The sequence below is a fragment of the Epinephelus fuscoguttatus genome, linkage group LG5 (genome assembly GCF_011397635.1).
Source record: "Epinephelus fuscoguttatus linkage group LG5, E.fuscoguttatus.final_Chr_v1".
Taxonomy (NCBI): domain Eukaryota; kingdom Metazoa; phylum Chordata; class Actinopteri; order Perciformes; family Serranidae; genus Epinephelus; species Epinephelus fuscoguttatus.
In genome coordinates, this window is record NC_064756.1 from 7,675,676 (window position 1) to 7,693,845 (window position 18,170).

At 43.2% G+C, this 18,170-nt stretch overlaps 1 protein-coding gene across 1 annotated transcript in view; it reads right to left on the reverse strand.

The window, feature by feature from the left end:
* Positions 1–18,170, reverse strand: part of LOC125888249 (calsyntenin-2-like) — a 377,475-nt gene that overhangs the window by 168,820 nt on the left and 190,485 nt on the right. Inside the window, exon 3 of the mRNA XM_049575486.1 lies at positions 5,220–5,415. Within this exon, the coding sequence (XP_049431443.1) occupies positions 5,220–5,415 (196 nt within the window). The remainder of the gene's footprint in view (positions 1–5,219; positions 5,416–18,170) is intronic.

An 18,170-nucleotide genomic window follows, 5' to 3' on the forward strand; every position in this document is an offset into this window, starting at 1 on the left:
CATCAATATACAGACACTAAATGGACATTCATCACATTTATGGGTCTTTACGACAAAGGCTAAGTGCACTTCACAGTTCAGTACAAAATGTTCATTTGGCAGAGGTCAGCCCTCCAGTGTTGTAGATTAATTTGTGTTTCATTTAAAGCTGACCTGAGCAGAAACAGTCTCAAGGAGTTTAAGGTGAATTCATTTGAGCTTTGCACTTTGCTGACAAGTGACTAAAGCTTCCACGGGCAGCCAAGTAGAATATCTCAGAGGGCAGAGTGAAGCGCTGTGATTCAGAAGTGGAGAATGTGCACGCTGTTATATTGATGCTCTGACTCAAAAAAAACACAGTCATTAACGTCAGTGTTTATGAAGCCGTCTGTTGCTGCAGTGTCTGGCAAAGTCACGGCGGCCGGAGGAATATCACACTTTTACTGGCTTTGCAGAATGATGCATGCATTCAAAGTTTGACATGACATTTTGAAGAGGAAACAACATTTCATTTGTGTTGGGGAAAAATAAAATGCATTTCTGTCACACTGAGAGACAGATTTGTACAGCCAGGGCAGGGAGTGCATCCATTTGTGAGCGCAGAGACAGTCTGACGAAATATTCAAACACTGGAGTCTGTAACAGAGACAGAGGGACTGACAGAAAGAAGGACGTAGTCAGACAGCGGGAGCTAGCTGAGCCGTAGCAGGGCGGGGGAAAGAAAAAAAAAGAAAAAGAAAAAGTGAGAAGTAGGGCAGAAGCCAGTGGTAAGCAGAGCAGGGAGGGATAGAGGATAGAGGGTGAAGTTTAAACTCATCCCGTGTCACTCCTGATCCTCTCCCCTGTCCTCTTTAGCTGCTAATTTTCTTGACTGCTTTCCTTCTCTGCTGTTGCCGTGTCATGTGTAATTTGAGCGCAGCCTTAGGCGGAGATTCTTCTTCCTCTTCCCTGTTAGCTTCTTTCTAAATCGGAGAGAGCGGGCGGTACGATGCAGCGCGGCGCGGAGCGGTGAAAGGCCAGCCTCATCCTTTGAGAGTTGCCAGTGAGAGGACAGGCCATTAAGAGTGTCCCCAAATTCACTTCCCCTCCAGCATCAGCCTGTCTGTACACACCGACCAAAGTGGGTCTGCGTCACAGCGGGCAGTGAGTTATGTTGATAGAAAGTAATAGTGTGACATAACAGAATGCCTGGGTGCTTAAAAGGGATATAAAACATGATCAACAGCATGGAAATAGTAGCACAAATCCATCACCCTTTTTACCTTGCACACACACACACACACACACACACACACACACACACACGCTTCTAACAGCAAACAAGATACAGTAAATACAAGTTACGCTCTACTGATTTAAAACTTTCACCGAGGCTAGAAACCCCTGCTGCTATAATTCCAGGTATAGCGTGTAAAGAGTTTGTGTGTGTATGTGTGTGTGAGCATCTATAAGCTAGACAAGATGATAGATTCCTGTGCTTGGCTCCATTGTTGGCGGAGGTGAGAGGGTTGAGCGGTAACACACAGAGGGAAGATGTGCAGCACACAGCGGACAGAGGTAGTTGTCTGAAAGGCTGAGCGGAGAGCAATTTCAGACAGAAGCTGCTTTCAGGAGGGCCAACAAAGTGTGACAAATTGTTTTTATCAGTTGACCTTTTTAAAGGAGTCTATGGTGCTTGTGGAGGTGGAGGTGGGTGTTGTGCTGCATCTGTGCTGGCATGGATGGTCCTCTGAACAGTCTGGGATTACACTGTAGCCAAGAGGATGGCAGGAGAGGAAAGAGCTGAAGGCATAATGTGTTGAGTAATATTTAACTTGATAGGGAGAGCTTTCTTCAAGCACTTTGTGTGAAAATAGAATTAGAAAGGCATCTTTCCTTTTTAAAATGATGGACTATCATAGGTGGGAGGAAGGTGGACTTGAGTGTGCACTTAGTTATCTTTCAAAATAAAGTTAGACTGGCCCCACAGTCCAGTTTAAAGTCTGCACCATCATTAATCAGTGTTACATGCAAGAAGAAAATATCAAGTAGGTGTAGTGCAGATTTATTATTCTAATTATTGAGGTTACTTTTTAGGCACTTCTACTTTATTATGATAGTGATAGAGAGACAGAAAAGGCAGCGGAGAATGAGGCCTAGGCTCCTTGATATGCAGCAACTAGTCCAGGCCGCACTCATGTCCAGGCCCCCACAGTAAGGACACAGCCGTAATGGTATACACTCTACCAGGTGAGCTAAAAGGTCCCAGGTATTATTGTATTTAACTTAAAGGTGCCTTTGGAGAACCTCACCAATGCAACACAATCAGTAAAACTGCAATTATATCAAACGTTGCGCCAAAATTTTTTTGTCGCCGGCCATTTTGACCGACAGGGTCATAAAAATCCGGTCATAATCTATTTTTACCGGTCATTTTAATTTTCGTTTTTAAATGATAATAAAGATATTCAAAAACATTTAGTTTTCATTCTTTCCTTTTTAATAAATCCAACAAGCAAGTTATAAAGTGTGCATTAATAAGGACATGAACGAAAAGATGAACAGACATCCACACATCGCAGCGCTTCAGTTCAGCGTCTGGTCTATTTTTCACGCGAGCCGCGAGCGCTTCTGTCAAGCTGGATAGAGCGGATCGTAGCAAACAGGAAGTCGGACACAGAAAAGATGAGAGAATCCGGGCAATTTTCAAAATAAAATAACAACAGCATGCAACGTGAGGAGAAAATACCGTGTATATTTTTCAATATCCTAATCATTTCATTACAAGTTTAATTTTGTGTCATCAAGCCTACAGACTACATAAATAAAATGGTCAGAACAATATGCCCTATTCATTCAGTGTTAATCCAATACACTCAATACATGGACATGCAATGACAAATTGTCATTAACTTATTACGTTATAAAAAACGATTAAAATATGGACTTACCCATGTTTAAAATGACCTGCTGAAGTGAAAAAACAAGTACTGACAGGAACAGACGAGTGGAGTCAATGTTTAACCGGTGCGGAGAGCACAGGAGAAATGCACTGCCAGGACTTCTGTGGCACTACCGCATCTGGTGTGTCCAGGCCATTATGTCAACAACGCTACATGAAGCAGATGAATGACTTTTTTCTCTGCAGTGTGAAAATGACAGCCACTTACTTAAACCACTGACTGTGCACTCCGCCGCCAAGTGGGCAGGGGTGGTAATTGCAACCGGTCAAAATGATCGACGACCTTCAGATTTTCCGGTCATTGTTGTAAAAAACCGGTCAATGACTGAGAATATCCGGTTAACGCGACCCCTGAATTATAGGCACAATGACGTACTTCTATGCATGTTTTTTACATTTAGTCATAAAGCTAGACTGAGTCTAGAGTCTAAATTGTGTTTATGCTGCTCGTTTTCACTCTGAAGACTTTGAATACCGCTGCTTTGTGAGTGATTTCTGCGTCAGACACCTGACGCCGAAAGCCACTTTTCGCAGCGGTATGATACGCCTCCGGGTGGTGTCAGTTTGTAACGCAGCTGGATGTACCCACATTTCACAGTGTTAGGTATGTTGCTGGACAGCCAGACAGTACCTGTTGCATCAGTATGATACAAGGATGGGTGGCGTCAGTTCATAGCGCAGCTGGACGGCACCTGTTGCGGCAGTATGATACGCTGCTGGATGGTGTCAGTTTGAGATGCTGCCAGTAACTAAATAATAAAAAGAACTGGGAAGTCCCTATAGGGTGGGCAGGAGGGATGGTGGATGTGTCCAAAATGCTACCAGTAACAATGTAATATAAAGTAGTGGTTCCTAGCTGGTCCAGCCACAGGATCCAGAGTTCTGCCACTTAGTTCAAGGTTCCACACAGTTTGATACATTCAGCATCATACTTGTGTTTGGCCATATTATTGAGCTAGTTTGTTGTCTGCTGGTGACTCAATATACATACACATATATACAGCAGAAAACAGCACTTCAAAATAAAAGCTCTGTGCTGGAAATTCAGTGTACTTAAAATTTAAGCAAATTTTTTTTTTTACATACATGAGACATTTGCAGGTCACTTGTGGTCTATTCAGAATAAACCTGCGACCCACTTTTGGACCGCAACCCACCAGTTGGGAACCACTGATATAAAGAGCTGGAAAGTCCTTATAGGTATGGGCTGGTCCAACAAACCCAGGACTTTCACCCAAGAAGCAAACAAGTTGTGTTTACGCAGCTCGTTTTTATTCCAAAGTCCTTTGATACCCAATTTTCAAAGTATTTTCAAAGTCTTTAAGTGTATGGTGGGCGTAAACCAACATATGTGCCATATTGTAGGCAACTGGACTTGCTTGAATTTCTTGAAGACGTTTTGCCTCTCATCCAAGATGAGATGTTTACTGTCTACCCGCTTTGCTTCTTCTTGTTTGGTCCTGGAGAAGGTGCAGGTATTTGTTGTCGACAATGTTCACGTCATTGAACCTCAGTATTTCCAGGAGCCAAACTTATGATGATATTAAACATGTTTGATTTTGTAGGGACGTCAAGATGAGAAAAAGACTGACTAAAGACAGTGAGGCCACCATGAGTAGCAGCCCTGCTGATCTGAAGAATCTGCACCTGATTATCTACTTTCCCTTTTGTTGAGAATCACTTAGTGGACAATTTCCAGAGAGTTTTTCATTGGATCATCCATGAACTTGAATGAGAATGTCTTTGACACACAGTGTTAAGGTGTTGCTTGAACTAGATATTAGCCCCAAATACTCACTACCATTCTGAGTATTCTCTGAGTTCTCTCACTATGATTCTGAGCCATTCTCCATTCTATCTGTAGTCACCCCTGCTTTCATTTGCACCCACACACAAACTATTTATGCTCAGAAAATGTCTATTGAGAGTTATAAAGAGCCAAATCTGTCATACTTTTTAAGCCACTGATGTTTTCTGGCACAGTTTATTATTTGATTGGACTTTAGCCTTTGTCTAAATGAATGATGAATTATTCAGTATGTAAGTGTAGTTTTATATGATTTAGCATTCAAACATTTTATATGAATTATGAAAAGTCTTGTTTGTTTAATTGCCTGTTGTATTTTCCTTGGAGGTTTTCTCTTTGTATAAACACGGCAGATCTGTCCTGAAATTCACACAAAGGCACAACGTCTATCAAAGGAATCCCACTCTTTGTCTGGAAAGGATCGTGAAGTACTGTACATGTAGTTGTGCGTTCTGTCATATTTCAGTAGTATATTTCAGCAGTCGTACTCACTTGTGGGACTTCTTGCCCTCCGTGCCACCGGGGCCAGAGCCGCAGTCGTGAGCCTGGATGATGAAGGTGTATTCCTTCTGCAGCTCGCAGTCCACCAGGCCGCGGGCCCTCAGCTGGCCCTCACCAGACGTACCGTTCAGCACCACTGCCTCGAACGGAGCCTCCAGCCCGTGGATGTTGAACGCACAGATCTCCCCTGGAGATGAGGAAGGCAGAAGGGAGGAGGTGGAGAGAGAAAGAGGAGGTCAGTGTTAATCACAGTAAATCAGGTGGAATACAGGTGGAGAATCAAAGACACTGACTTGGGGATGTTGGAGAAAAAAGGGAGACGACTGAAGTTTTTCAGTGCAACAAACTTTGTTTTTAATGTAAATTTCTTGTTTCTTTTATTGTACACACACATTATTTTCAATTTATTTTTCTGTTTTATTTTTTGTTTTATTTTCTAATTTATTTTGTTCTCTTTTTTCTTTTTCTGAAACTGAATTATTTCTTTTTTCACCACTATCACTAAGTCAGTGTGAAGCCACATGATTTCATTGCAATCTGTTCTGTCTGCTCCATTTTTATGAAAGCGTTTGAGCGAGTGCAAACTTCAATAACTTCTCTCTTCCCAATGTTCCCAGGCAGTCCTGGAGGTTACACTAGCAACTTCACGCTGCAAACGTCTATCACCTCTGGAATACTGCTTAGTCACATTAATCACAGTAAATCAGGTGGAGTACAGACGGAGAATTAAAGATAAGTGGGTGTAGAAGGATGGTTAAATCGAAAATATCTTGTTTCTTTTGTTGTGCACATTCTATTTATTTATTTTTATTTATTTATGTATTTTTAATTTTTTTTTAGATTATTTTTTTTCTTTTTTTTGGAACTGAATTATTTCCTTTTCACCAGTATCCCAAAGTCAGAGCAGAGCCACGTGATTTCTTTGCAATCTGTTCTGTCTACTCCATTTTTCTGAAAGTCTATGAGTTGTTGTCTAACACAGTTTTGAAGTGGAAGAGGGATTGTGTCAATCGCTGAGCCTGCACACTGAGGAATGCATCGTCCAAAACGCCTGTGCCTGCTACTCTCCTGCATTATAAATGCATAAAGATACAGCGAGTGCAAACTTCAATAACTTCTCTCTTCCCAATGTTCCCAGGCAGTCCTGGAGGTTACACTAGCAACTTCACGTTGCACACATCTATCACCTCTGGAATACTGCTTAGTCAAGGGAAGCTGCAGAACAGAGTCCATTCAAGAAGTGCGTGAATGCTACAGGAGAGCTGGGTTAGCATAAATAGGCTTTCATTGAGTTTTCCCCCTGTTGGGTAATTGCTACTCTCACTTGAGAGTTACGTAGGCTATGCAATGTTGAAAACAAACTGTGATACAGACAGAGCGCAGCAGCAGAAACTCACACTGGAGGTTTATAAATAGATCATATTCCCAGCAATGCATCTTCTGTCTAATTGCTCTTGTGAAAAACACCAAGGGCATCCCTGCTGTTTGCCCCCCCAGCAAGACATTCTCTGTAGCTCACTAAAAAAACAACAAACAGCACAATTGAGTTACACAAGACTCGAATAAAACTACGACGTCTCAAAGTCACCCTTGTGGAGAGATACAGAGGGAGAAAATCCATTTAAATCCAGAGTGAGCAGCTGACAAGAGCAAAACAAAAGAGCCAAGAGGTGGGTGACATTTATTAGCAGGCCGTATAAAGAGAGCGGTTCATTTGCAGAGTTGGTGAGGGAAGTTGTTCCTTTTTCTTTTTTCTTCTTCCTGGCGATTTGACGTCCCCGTCCACTAGTGGGATTTCAGGAAATCACTTAACACGTCCGGCTCACACTCTGACCTATGGCAGCTAATTGCGCTGATATCACTTGAACTAACAGCAAAGACTAAATTGGATTCCCAAGCAGCTTTGTGTGCGCATTGCTCCTGGCAAGTTCTGATAAGAGCAACTTTATTTTCTGCCGCCTTCCCCTTTTCTCTCCCCTTTCATCCTGCTTCTGTCATAATCCCCTCCACCTCACCCCACCTCACCCCACCTCCCATTACCCTCCCTTCCTCGCTTCCTGTTGGGGCAGGGGCTCTGAAATGACAATTTGCCCACAGAGGAGCTAAAGGCAAAATAATAAAGAAAGAGTAGAAAATGGGAAAAGGAGAACAGAGAATGAAAGAATAGGGAGGGGGTTGTCGACACTGTCTGCATACTGTAAAGACTCCCCCCTATGTATTGCCTGAACAATGACTTATCAGGGTTAAATGGGCCTCCACATTATGGAGAAGCATGGCTTGCCGGGGAGAGCAGAATCATAAAATGGCATTGAGCAAACGGTGTGCGACGGGGAGTGACAGAAGATGCAACAGTCTTGATGTGCTGCTTCTCTCAATGGTGCACCACTGTACAAAACAGGCAAATGGAAAATCCATCACCGCCGGAGCGAGAAATAAATCCAATATACACAGGCAAGTGCAGAGGCTTCCCATCAGGGTGAATATGCTGAGGATATGCTGATGGCACACGCCCACAGCTGAGACCGGGTGGCCCCGACATGCTCCTCGTGATTTAATTGTAGCTGATGGGGGAGCGGGGAGACGGGTCAAGGTGACTGCAGGAGGAGGACCTCCTCCTTTAGAGACTCAAATGAACACTCAAACTGCTCTGGAGGGGGGCAACAGACCTGTGGCTTTTCTTCTTCTTATACATCCGCCTATCACTTCACTCCAGACCTGATAAGTGTTCTGCCACCTGCAGAGAGGCAAAGATGGCTGGTGGAGGAGGGAGGGACGAGGGTGGGAGTGCTGGCCCCGGCGGCAGCCGAGGAACAGATGTTGGGCGGCTGGCACTTGGCAGAGGCAGAGAGCTCACAAACGCTAATTACTGCGCTAAACTGTTAGCTAAATATGTGTCTCCGTGTCACATTAGGCTTTTAAGAGGTAGATTTATGGTCAAAAGGAACTCTGTCTTCTTGAAGGGGGGCCGTTTAAAACTAATGGATGCAAACTAATGGATATGGATGCTGCAGTGCTATTTCTTTATTAGTTTATTTGCTGGCTTATCATCAGTGTTTGGCTATTTGGCATAATGAATGGTTTTTATGATCTCCAGTACTCCAGTATGTAGGATGTCTGAAACATTTTTACCCTATATGCTTCACACACTTACTCAGTAAAACTTTAATATTCACTTATTTGACTTTTTAGACACCCTCTATTTCTTTCCACTACCTTATTCTCTACTGCCATGATTACTAACTTTCCCCTTGGGCACCATTTCATTTTCATTTAATCAAGTTTAAATATTAATGACTGTCTATTAGTCAGTGGGAGTGTGTGCTCAGGACTTAAGCTGCTGTCCTGTTGGTGTCAGAAGTCGTGTGGTGCTCGACACCTCAAGGGAATCTGGCACCCGTCCACACTAGACTATCTTTGAGGACACAGAGCTCATTATCAGTGAAGGCAGAGATGCTTTACTGGCAACGGTGGCCTGTGTTTGCAGAGCTGGAGGACTGTGACAAAGTATCGAGGGCCACAGCGCCTCGGGGCCCCAAGTTATTATCAAGGCTGACAGAGCATTGCTGATGAGCTGCCTGCATCCGAATATACACACAAGCTGCTTTAGCTGAAAAGGCGCTCTCGCACATAAGTGCATAGATATGCACGGCAGCTGTTTACTGAGCATTTGAGTGAGAGGTAAGAGTGGAGATATCAGGCGGGAAACAGTTGCACCACTGAGAGGATGAGGAGGAAGAGAAAGATATGAAGGGAGATGAAAGGAGGAGCTGGGAAGGATGGGAACATGGCCACTGCCTTAGGGCAGCTCCGATCTCCCTACTGGAGAGTGACCAAAGCAGCAGCATGAATACACGCGCTCACATTTACTCAAACTGTGCCAGTTCGGTAGCTCTAATCAGAGCTGACATGCCTTTCATCCTCCTACTGTTGGAACATACACCGCAGAGACAGCAAGTAAATCAGATTACTGGATATCACTGTTACTGAACACATTCTGGACCAGGCATCAGTTTGCTGGCACTAAAATGTTTGCACCCACATTATCTTAATATTTTCACTTGCCATTATTAGTAAATCAAGCCTATTTGCACAAGAGTTGCTGTCTACTTTGTGGTTTACACAGTTGTCATGATTTCAGCTGCTTTTCCAATTTGGATTTGGCATGAAATTATCTCTTGTATTAGTCACCCGCCTACCCCGCTAATTCTCCCTCTCATTTTAGTCACAAAAACACAATCGCACATCCACAAGCACTCTGGGATACACGGACACACGCACACACACACACACACACACACACACACACACCGACCCTCTCAGCTGCAGTGCAGAGATAGACTGTCAGCCTCATAACTCTGCAGAGGGCCGAAATTGAAAATGCTGTAATTATGCTCTTCATGAAATTAGCCAGCCAAGGAAAAAACACAAATGAGAAGCTGTCCATTCTGGAGATAAGGATTAATACTAATCAAGCCTGCATGTTCTGACTAGAAACCAGGAGCTGTGTTTGTGTACAGTGTGTGTGTGTGTGTGTGTGTGTGTATGAGTGCGGGTCGAATGGGGGATTTTTAATTAAAGACACACTTTCTTAGGAGTTTAGAGGGGAGGGAGTGTGTTTGGGTGTGTGACTGTTGCAGAAGGGGAGGGGCGGGTGAGATGATTTACTCGACCTCACGGTTGCCACCCCTCGTCTCCTCACTGTTAATTACATTAAAGGCTCCTCTCACAGACTTAATGACATCCTGCTGTCTTCTAACAGAGTGAACACCAACCCTCTGTGTGTGTCAGAGTGAAGGGTGGAGGACTGAACCTGTCAATCAAGATCTCACATCGAGGCAACAGTAGGTGGGCTCTGGGGCGGTTCTAGAAATTCTGGGCCCCCTGGAAACAGCTCACGAGGGCCTTAAAAGAGTAAATATCCACAATCCCTGGCATGTTTCAGGGCCCCTGTCAGAGTCTGGATGTCTTGAATCACTCTTGGGTTTTTTCCCCAATGTTTTTTGCCTTTCCTTTCGATGGACAGTTTGACAGTTGCGCGATGAGCTACCAAGTAGGGTTTTTTTTCCTGCATAGAGAATTGTGAGGCAGCTGCCTCCGTCAAATTTCATGCCGCCTCCAGCTTTCGACAAAACTCTGAGGGTTTTCTTTATGGAAAGAAAATATTTTAGAACAACCATTGCACTTAGTGGATTTCTGTCATTTGTAACTACAATAGCTGCATTAGGCTGATGTGGCCGGGCTGTATCGTAAGCAGCACACTGCACCGGGAGAGGTGCTGCAGCAACTGTCAAAGAGGAAGAAAAGAGCTGTCTGTTTATGGCTGGACTGCAGCAAAGCGAGGGTCAGCCCCATAAATGGAAAAGTCTCTCACTCGGTGACTGACTGACTCAGTGGGTGGTGAAATCGTAGAGTTCTGGTGCTTCCTCAACCTCAGCAGTTTCCTCTGGTAACATCTTGGCCACCATATAGCCAACCAAAAAGAATCACAAAAGAAAACAAAACTTCTTTTTCCTCCTGTTCAGTGTTTTATATAGTTTATTATTCCCCGCTGGTGTTTATAAATGCTGCACCATGCACCTCTACATGAGTGCCTGAACCAAAGACTATATAAATTTAATGGACTCAGCCATTGTGACTTCACCCATTGGTTCATAGACTCCTGTTTTGAAGCCTTGAATTTGGCATTTTGGATGTCGCCATCTTGGATTTCTGGAGCCAGAAGTAACAAACAGCCTGTCACTCAAAGCAGCTATGCTCTTAATTTCTTTAGGTCATGATAAAATGTAAACTCCTGCGTACTCCTGTCCAGTTGTCATAAATGGGGAGATAAGCTGTGGACACCAAAACCATTTTTTGTATCAGGCTGTTAACATGTTTATTTCTGCTGTAAAGTTGGTCACTGTGTCTCTGTGGGGACTGACTTGCTTAAGGAGCCAGCCTCAAGTGGCCATTAGGGGAACTGCAGTTTTTGTAATTTTTTATATGGCTTCATTTTTCAGCCCCGGGGACTGCCGCTTGTCCTAAACACACATCTATGTTTACACCACGAAGAAGTTTATTTTTATCAACATTTTTACCACTTTATCGACTACAGAAGTTTGAATGGACACCTGCAAAGCTATTAGTTCATTACATTTTAGAACATGATTCACGCATCTGAACATGCCATTTCGTCAAGGTCTTCTTCAAATACCCTTAGTCTGGACCCTCTCCTGGGACCACTTTGCCTTGGGAGACCCTACCAGGGACTTTTAGCCCCGTCAACAAAGCTCCCAGGATTACAGGGACACCCTAACCCTCCAACACGTTAAAGTGGCAATTTTCGGAGGAGCATGGGCACGTCCCACTGGTAGGAGGCCTCGGGGCAGACCCAGGACACGCTGGAGGGATTACATATCTCATCTGGCCTGGGAACGCCTTGAGGTCCCCCAGGAGGAGCTGGAAAGTGTTGCTGGGGAGAGGGATATCTGGGTGCTTTGCTTGGCCTGCTGCCCCTGCGACCAGCCCTGGATAAGCGGATGGATAGAGTGGCTATCTAATTAACTGAAGTGTCTTGTAAAAGTGTGTGAGAGGGAACTGCTTAAAATACAATTAAAACAATGTTTTAATGCCTCAAAAACAGGAAGAGATCTACATTTATGTAAATAACATTTTGCCTGCAGAGTCAAACTGATTTACAAGATATTAAGTATATGAATATATTTTTGATTGTGTTCCCAGTTTTAAACATAGTTTAATCGTGTCAGGTGATACACTACTTCAGTACACTTTAAAAACATTATTATTGGGACCACTGCAGAAAATTGCAGATGCACATTTAATATCCAGGAATTTACACTGTAGTGACCACTGACTATCTCTGTATCAAATTTGGCCACAATCTAGTAACTAACAACTGTCATTTTTTTCCAATCACATAATTATTAGAAGCCCTTAAATATGTTGCTTGTAAAAAGTGTTGAAGGCACTTCGTCTCTTCATGTACCTTTTGTATCTTTATGTATCCATATATGCATAAAGTCATCCTTTCAAAATGGGATTTAGGATGATACTGTAAGCTAACCCTATCCATCATGTAAAACCACACCTGACAGTGAGCAACCTCATAAACTGTGGTGAATTAAAGTTGGTCTGATGCAGAGAAACGCCACCGGCAGCAGCTTTTAGTCCGAATCACCACGCCTGTACTCCTTAATCTCCTCTCCCTGCGCGTTTCACTGGACAGCAGTGTTCCTGCTCCTGAAAACATCAATGCTATTTTGTCTTAGCAGCTTGAAAGGCCTGTTAGCTCTGCGGTTGCAATACACCCACCTCCCCCTATATGTCAATAAAGTTAATCACAAACCCCAGCGGGCGACGTGTCAATTACTCCGGCATGGACTTGGAGCCGAGCCAAAGCGCTGCCGTGCAGGCATCAAACTATCAATGACAAACTGGCACCCAATGCAGCACCAGCCAGAACATTACAGTAAACACAAACACCTCCATTTAATCAGCCGGCTTGATGGTTAGGTTTACTCAGAAACAATTCACTCAAGCTTTTCAGTCAGTGATGGCTGTTGTTAATTTCAGACCACGTAGGACAAATTTGACACTTTAAACTACATCCATTAAGTGTTCATTGTGAGGAAATTACATTGCGCAATATGGGAGTAAATTATGTTAATATTTTCTGTCACAGCTTTTGCTTACTGGTTAAATCCTTCTGTGTGCAGTCTCTGTGAGTTTCTATGCGATTTATAATACTATAAGGCCACATTGTTGTTGTCTGTCACCACTGAAAAGTCCACTGTGCACAATGACTGGATTTAGGCCATTTACAGTAAATCTAAGCCTGGATTACACATTTTCCCCTTCATTATTTCGCATACTGTTGCCGGATTACATTTAGATTATGTACAATTATACTTCTAGTCCGATGTCGATAACTTTCTCCCTTAGCCCCCCGCGAAAATACCCTGACACAGCTCTTTTCTCTTGTCTCACACCAGACACAGTCGAGAATACTGTATGAATAATTAACATAATCTATATGTTTTGACTTCTAGGTGGGAAAAAGAAACCAAGTTGGGAAAAAGAGCATGCTTAACATTAACAAAACACAGCCAGGGCAATCACATTAAACACAGCGAGAAATCAATAGTTTCTATTTTCCAATTCTGTTCATGGAAATGGCCCCAGGGGAGAGCATGTGTCCTTGTCTGAGCAAGGCCAGTTAGAGTTCAATGTGTTCAAATATCCGTATCAGAGTTTATGACCCCCATTAATGCCCCTGAGGACGTTCTCGGCACAGCCGAGCTACACAATGAAACAAAGACCATCGCCTCGCTGACGCTCTCTTTGACCATGGATGGGTTTATTAGATCTAAGGTCAACAAAGCAGAACAAATCTAACAGCAACCACACAACAGAATATACAGACTATGTGTAAGTTTGATTTAGAGCCACACTGTCTCCACTGAAGAGATACAGCCTAGTTCATAATCCTTTCTCTAATGGAATATAAAAAAAAAAGATCTGAAGTTCTTTCTTAACACAACTCAAGTGACCTGGTTTCGTTTCAGCAATTACAGTCAACTTTATTTGTTCAGCCCAGGGGTGTCCTAACTTTGTTGAATGGGGGCCAGATTAGATAATGTGGAAATACCTGGGGGCCAGCTGCTTCTTGCATTATATGGGTTATTAAAAAAATCACATACAAATGAGACAAACACAACTGTTTCATCTCTCAGTGAGAAAGTATTCAACTCTCCACCACTCTGGAAAGTGGTTTATGAAAACACATGAAGGGGAAAAAATGCAAAGTGATCTTGCTCAATGAACCAATATTGTGTAGTGGGCCACATATAGTATATTTTGGGAGGTCACAGCTGGCCCCCCAAGCCCCCCAAGACACGCCTGGGTCAGCCCATTGTCAGATACAGAGTTTTAATGGGCTTTACAGGCCCAAAATTGAACAAATGTCATAAGTTTACGCATGGATTATGAGAAGCTTGGTAAAAAAACACTGGCTAACACTCAAACTGAACAGATTCCTGTTGCATGGAAACCATTTCCTTAGGGTTCTCTTCATCATTTCTGAAGTGTAAGACTTTAAATTTTTACATGAACAACTAGAAATGCGCATTCATAATGCAGATCTCCACCAGGTGGCCGCATCTCAGCTACAAAACAGGCCTCCTCGGAGCTGAAAGTGGCCACCCTGGACAAATTACACGATGCAGATGTACCAATTTTCTCCCTCGCGGCTCCCTTACGATTAAGATGACAGCAAAGATTACAAAAATGGGGGTTTGTTCATGTTGTATCGCTCCTAACTTGAGTGATTCATAACATATCGGATATGGAATTAATCTGTAGAAACTCTGGTTCAACATGAGACCAAATTTTTCTATGTATGTCAATTTCTGAGCCACAACAAAAGCCAAAAAGTGTCCTGCAACAGACTTAAGTTTAGCCGACTGCCCCAAAGCCTTTCACTCTATGCTTTTTCTACGTAATTTTTTAAATACTTTTGGCCCCCACCGGCTGGTTAAAAGGAGTGAGGTGTCAGCAGTCAATGACAGCATAAAGCAGCCAATAAAACAGGTTTTGACAACTGTGAAAAACCCAAATCCTGAGAAGTTCTTGAGCATACAGTCATGAATGTGCCCCAAAACATTAGGCAGATTGGTCCAGTAGTACGGGAGATTATCTGCAGAAAGACAAATAAACACACACACAAGCCCACAGCCAAAAGCATGATCCCCTCCAGGTTCACGCCTGATGGAGAAAAGAAAACACAGTTGGCAAAAGGCTGCACTATAAGAGTAGCTCCTAATTTGCTAGATAAATGAACAAAGCACTTCTTTTTTTTCTCTATAGCCCTGCATCCACATGAAAACTGTTTTCCTCTCCCCCAAAACTGAGAATTTCCAAAATGGCCTCCATAGTCAATAAATCTTAAGATGTCAGCTTGCTGTTTCAGTGTGGTGAGGGAAAAGTGAACCTTTGCAAAATGGTGATGTCAGCCCATCCAGTAGGGGCTGAAGGCAGCAGTTTGGGAATGACTGCTTGTTAACAGGTAGTGTTTAATATATTACCATTTTACAATTGTTTCGTTATCTGTATCAAAATGCAGACAACTAAATTGTGGATTCAGGTGCATTAAAACTGTATAGGTGACCACAGAGAGCAGGAAGAGACTGATCAAGCTGACACTCAGAAAGCAACTGGCTGTGTCTGTTGATGCCCAGTCACAGCTGTATGGCAGTGAAGTCAAGAAGACTTTCTATTGTGTCTAACGTTCTGTGTAGTCACTTATTTTAAATGCCGATATCCTCCTGAGACCCTCTGTCTTCATATGAGGACATCACACTTTGGCTTTACTGCACCTTATACGTCATTCTGCTTAACTTAGACCTCTTGTCCTCGTCCTTTTTTTGTCCCATCTAGTGGTAGTATGCGCACAATACACTAATCCATGTAAGAACAAGATGGCAGCCATCTCTGCTGAGTCAGTCTGCAGCCGATCCCGACACGAAAGTGGACAAGGTCCAAAACCTGATCACATTTTATGGTTGAAACTTGTTTATTTATGGTTAATAAAGTTCGTGATGTGCTGTTGTATTGTGTGCAACATGTCATTAAATGACAAAATACATTGTTTGTCCATGCCCTATAGAACAATACATCAAAGTATTGTCTTTTATCTGGTGCCCTCTTTGGTAGAATCAAAAGAGTGCTGTCACTATTACTATCAGTCACTATGGGAATCAAATTTGTATTCCCTATCAGATATAATCTTCTTTTTTAATCTTCTGTGCAGCTGAATCTCTTCTTCAATTGAAAGGGCAGACTCGCATGGAGTCAAAGGTTCATGTTAACAGCATGATGAGCTGAATAAAAACCTGAACCACAGAATGGCCAGTCCAAGAATTAGTATGCACAGTTATGAATCCATTAATTCAAGAAGGATCCCTAATAGTGAAAGCTCTACCTAATATTCTTTCCATTCCTCAAGTCATCACCCTCTGCCCTCCACAGAGCCCAGTAGAAAATTAGAAAGTCCCAGTTCCAGCTCTCTGTGATGAAATAATTATCCCCACTCCACATTATGTAGTGCCACACTGCCCAAACACAGGCTGAAATCCTGCCATTAAGCTATCGATCATCTCATCGCATGCCGGCAGCTCTGGCAGCCAGGCCCAGCTGTTCACCATCATCACCACTGAGTGTTACAGGCTCGCCTCCAACCACACAATGGATATGGCTCCACTCAGCCTGCTTTAGTCTGTTCATGATTCAACAAAACCTGGACCAAGGCCAGCAGTGAGGCGTAAGTCTTTGTCCGGTGCATTCAGGGCTAAAATCCAACAAGAGCTGAGTCTGTGCTCAAATCTGAGGCAAAGACGGATGCTGAGTGTTTATTTTGATTTCTATAAATTCTAAAGAAAATTGGTTAAGCGGGAAATATTTTACAATAAAGGTCATTACAGAACCATAGAGTCATCATGTGCCCACTGACCAAAACACAAAATGCTAATCTTGTTTATGCTCTATTAGGGATTTGAGAGGGAAACAAGATCAAAATGTTGATGCTGCCTCTACGCAGCCCCCATATCTCTGGTGTATTGTATATGTAAATTGCTATCAGTTACATCACCCTGTTTAAAAGCTAATGCAGCCACAGCGTCTAAGAACCTATGCTTTATGGTGGAGTGTGTAGTAATGAGTGCATTAGGCTGATGGTGCAGTGAGAGTGCAGGATGGATGAGCTCGCTGCAAAGCAGTTGCTGCAGACTGTGAAAGACAATGGCCTCGGGTGACACTTCTACTACCGCTGCTGGCAGTGTTTACCTTCAGGGGAGAAGACAGGAAAAGAAAATCATGGACGGAGGAGAGGAAAAAGGGGTGGGGGTAGAGGGGAGTGAATACAGTGACGCCAGGCGTGTACAGTACGTCTGAGAATAGCCGCAGAGAAAATATTGTTCCTGTGTCTGTAGGACGTCCCTGGAGAAGACTGTTGGAAGATTATTCTGTGCTTATTCCTGGGAGTACTACAAACAGAGAAGACATTGCAATCATGGCAGTGAGATGAAACAAAAAGACAGAAGTGATGGATGAGCTATCCTGATATATAAGAATAGCTCTTATAAGGATTCACAAACCGTGCAACGCCCTTTATCATAAAGCTGTTTAATTACATTAAGGTACAGTGTTTTAAGTCTAATTTGGCTCCTCATCAGATGAATCAAACAGTATGTTGACAGTTAGCGTGTTTTTACTATTAAAGGCTGAAAATTGATTGGCGTGCAACAGTCTTTTCTTCTCCCTTAGAGAGTCACTGTCCCTGAGCGAAGAGATACCTGATTTGGCCACATGCTGCTGGATGATGTGCAGGGGACCCTGTTTCAACTAGATGAGTCATAGCCACGTTAATGGCTGTTGTTTTTATGTGTTAATTTGAACTTTGATTTGATCTTACTGGGATCAGTGCACACCTCATCCATCCATCCATCCATTCTTCCATCCATCCATCCATCCATCCATTCTTCCATCCACCCATCCATTCATTCTTCCTTCCATCCATCCATCCATCCATCCATCCATTCTTCCATCCACCCATCCATTCATTCTTCCTTCCATCCATCCATCCATCCATCCAACCAGCCAACCAGCCAGCCAACGATTCATCCATCCATTGATTTATCCACCCATCCATCCATCCATCCATCCATCCATAACTTGTGCTTGGTAATTCCAGCCTGTTCTCATTCCAACTTGTCATCCATCCATCCATCCATCCATCCATCCAGCCAGCCAACCACCCAGCCAACATTCATCCATCCATTGATTTAACATCCATCCATCCATCCATCCATCCATCCATAACTTGTGCTCTGTAATTTCAGCCTGTTCTCATTCCAACTTGTCATCCATCCATCCATCCATCCATCCATC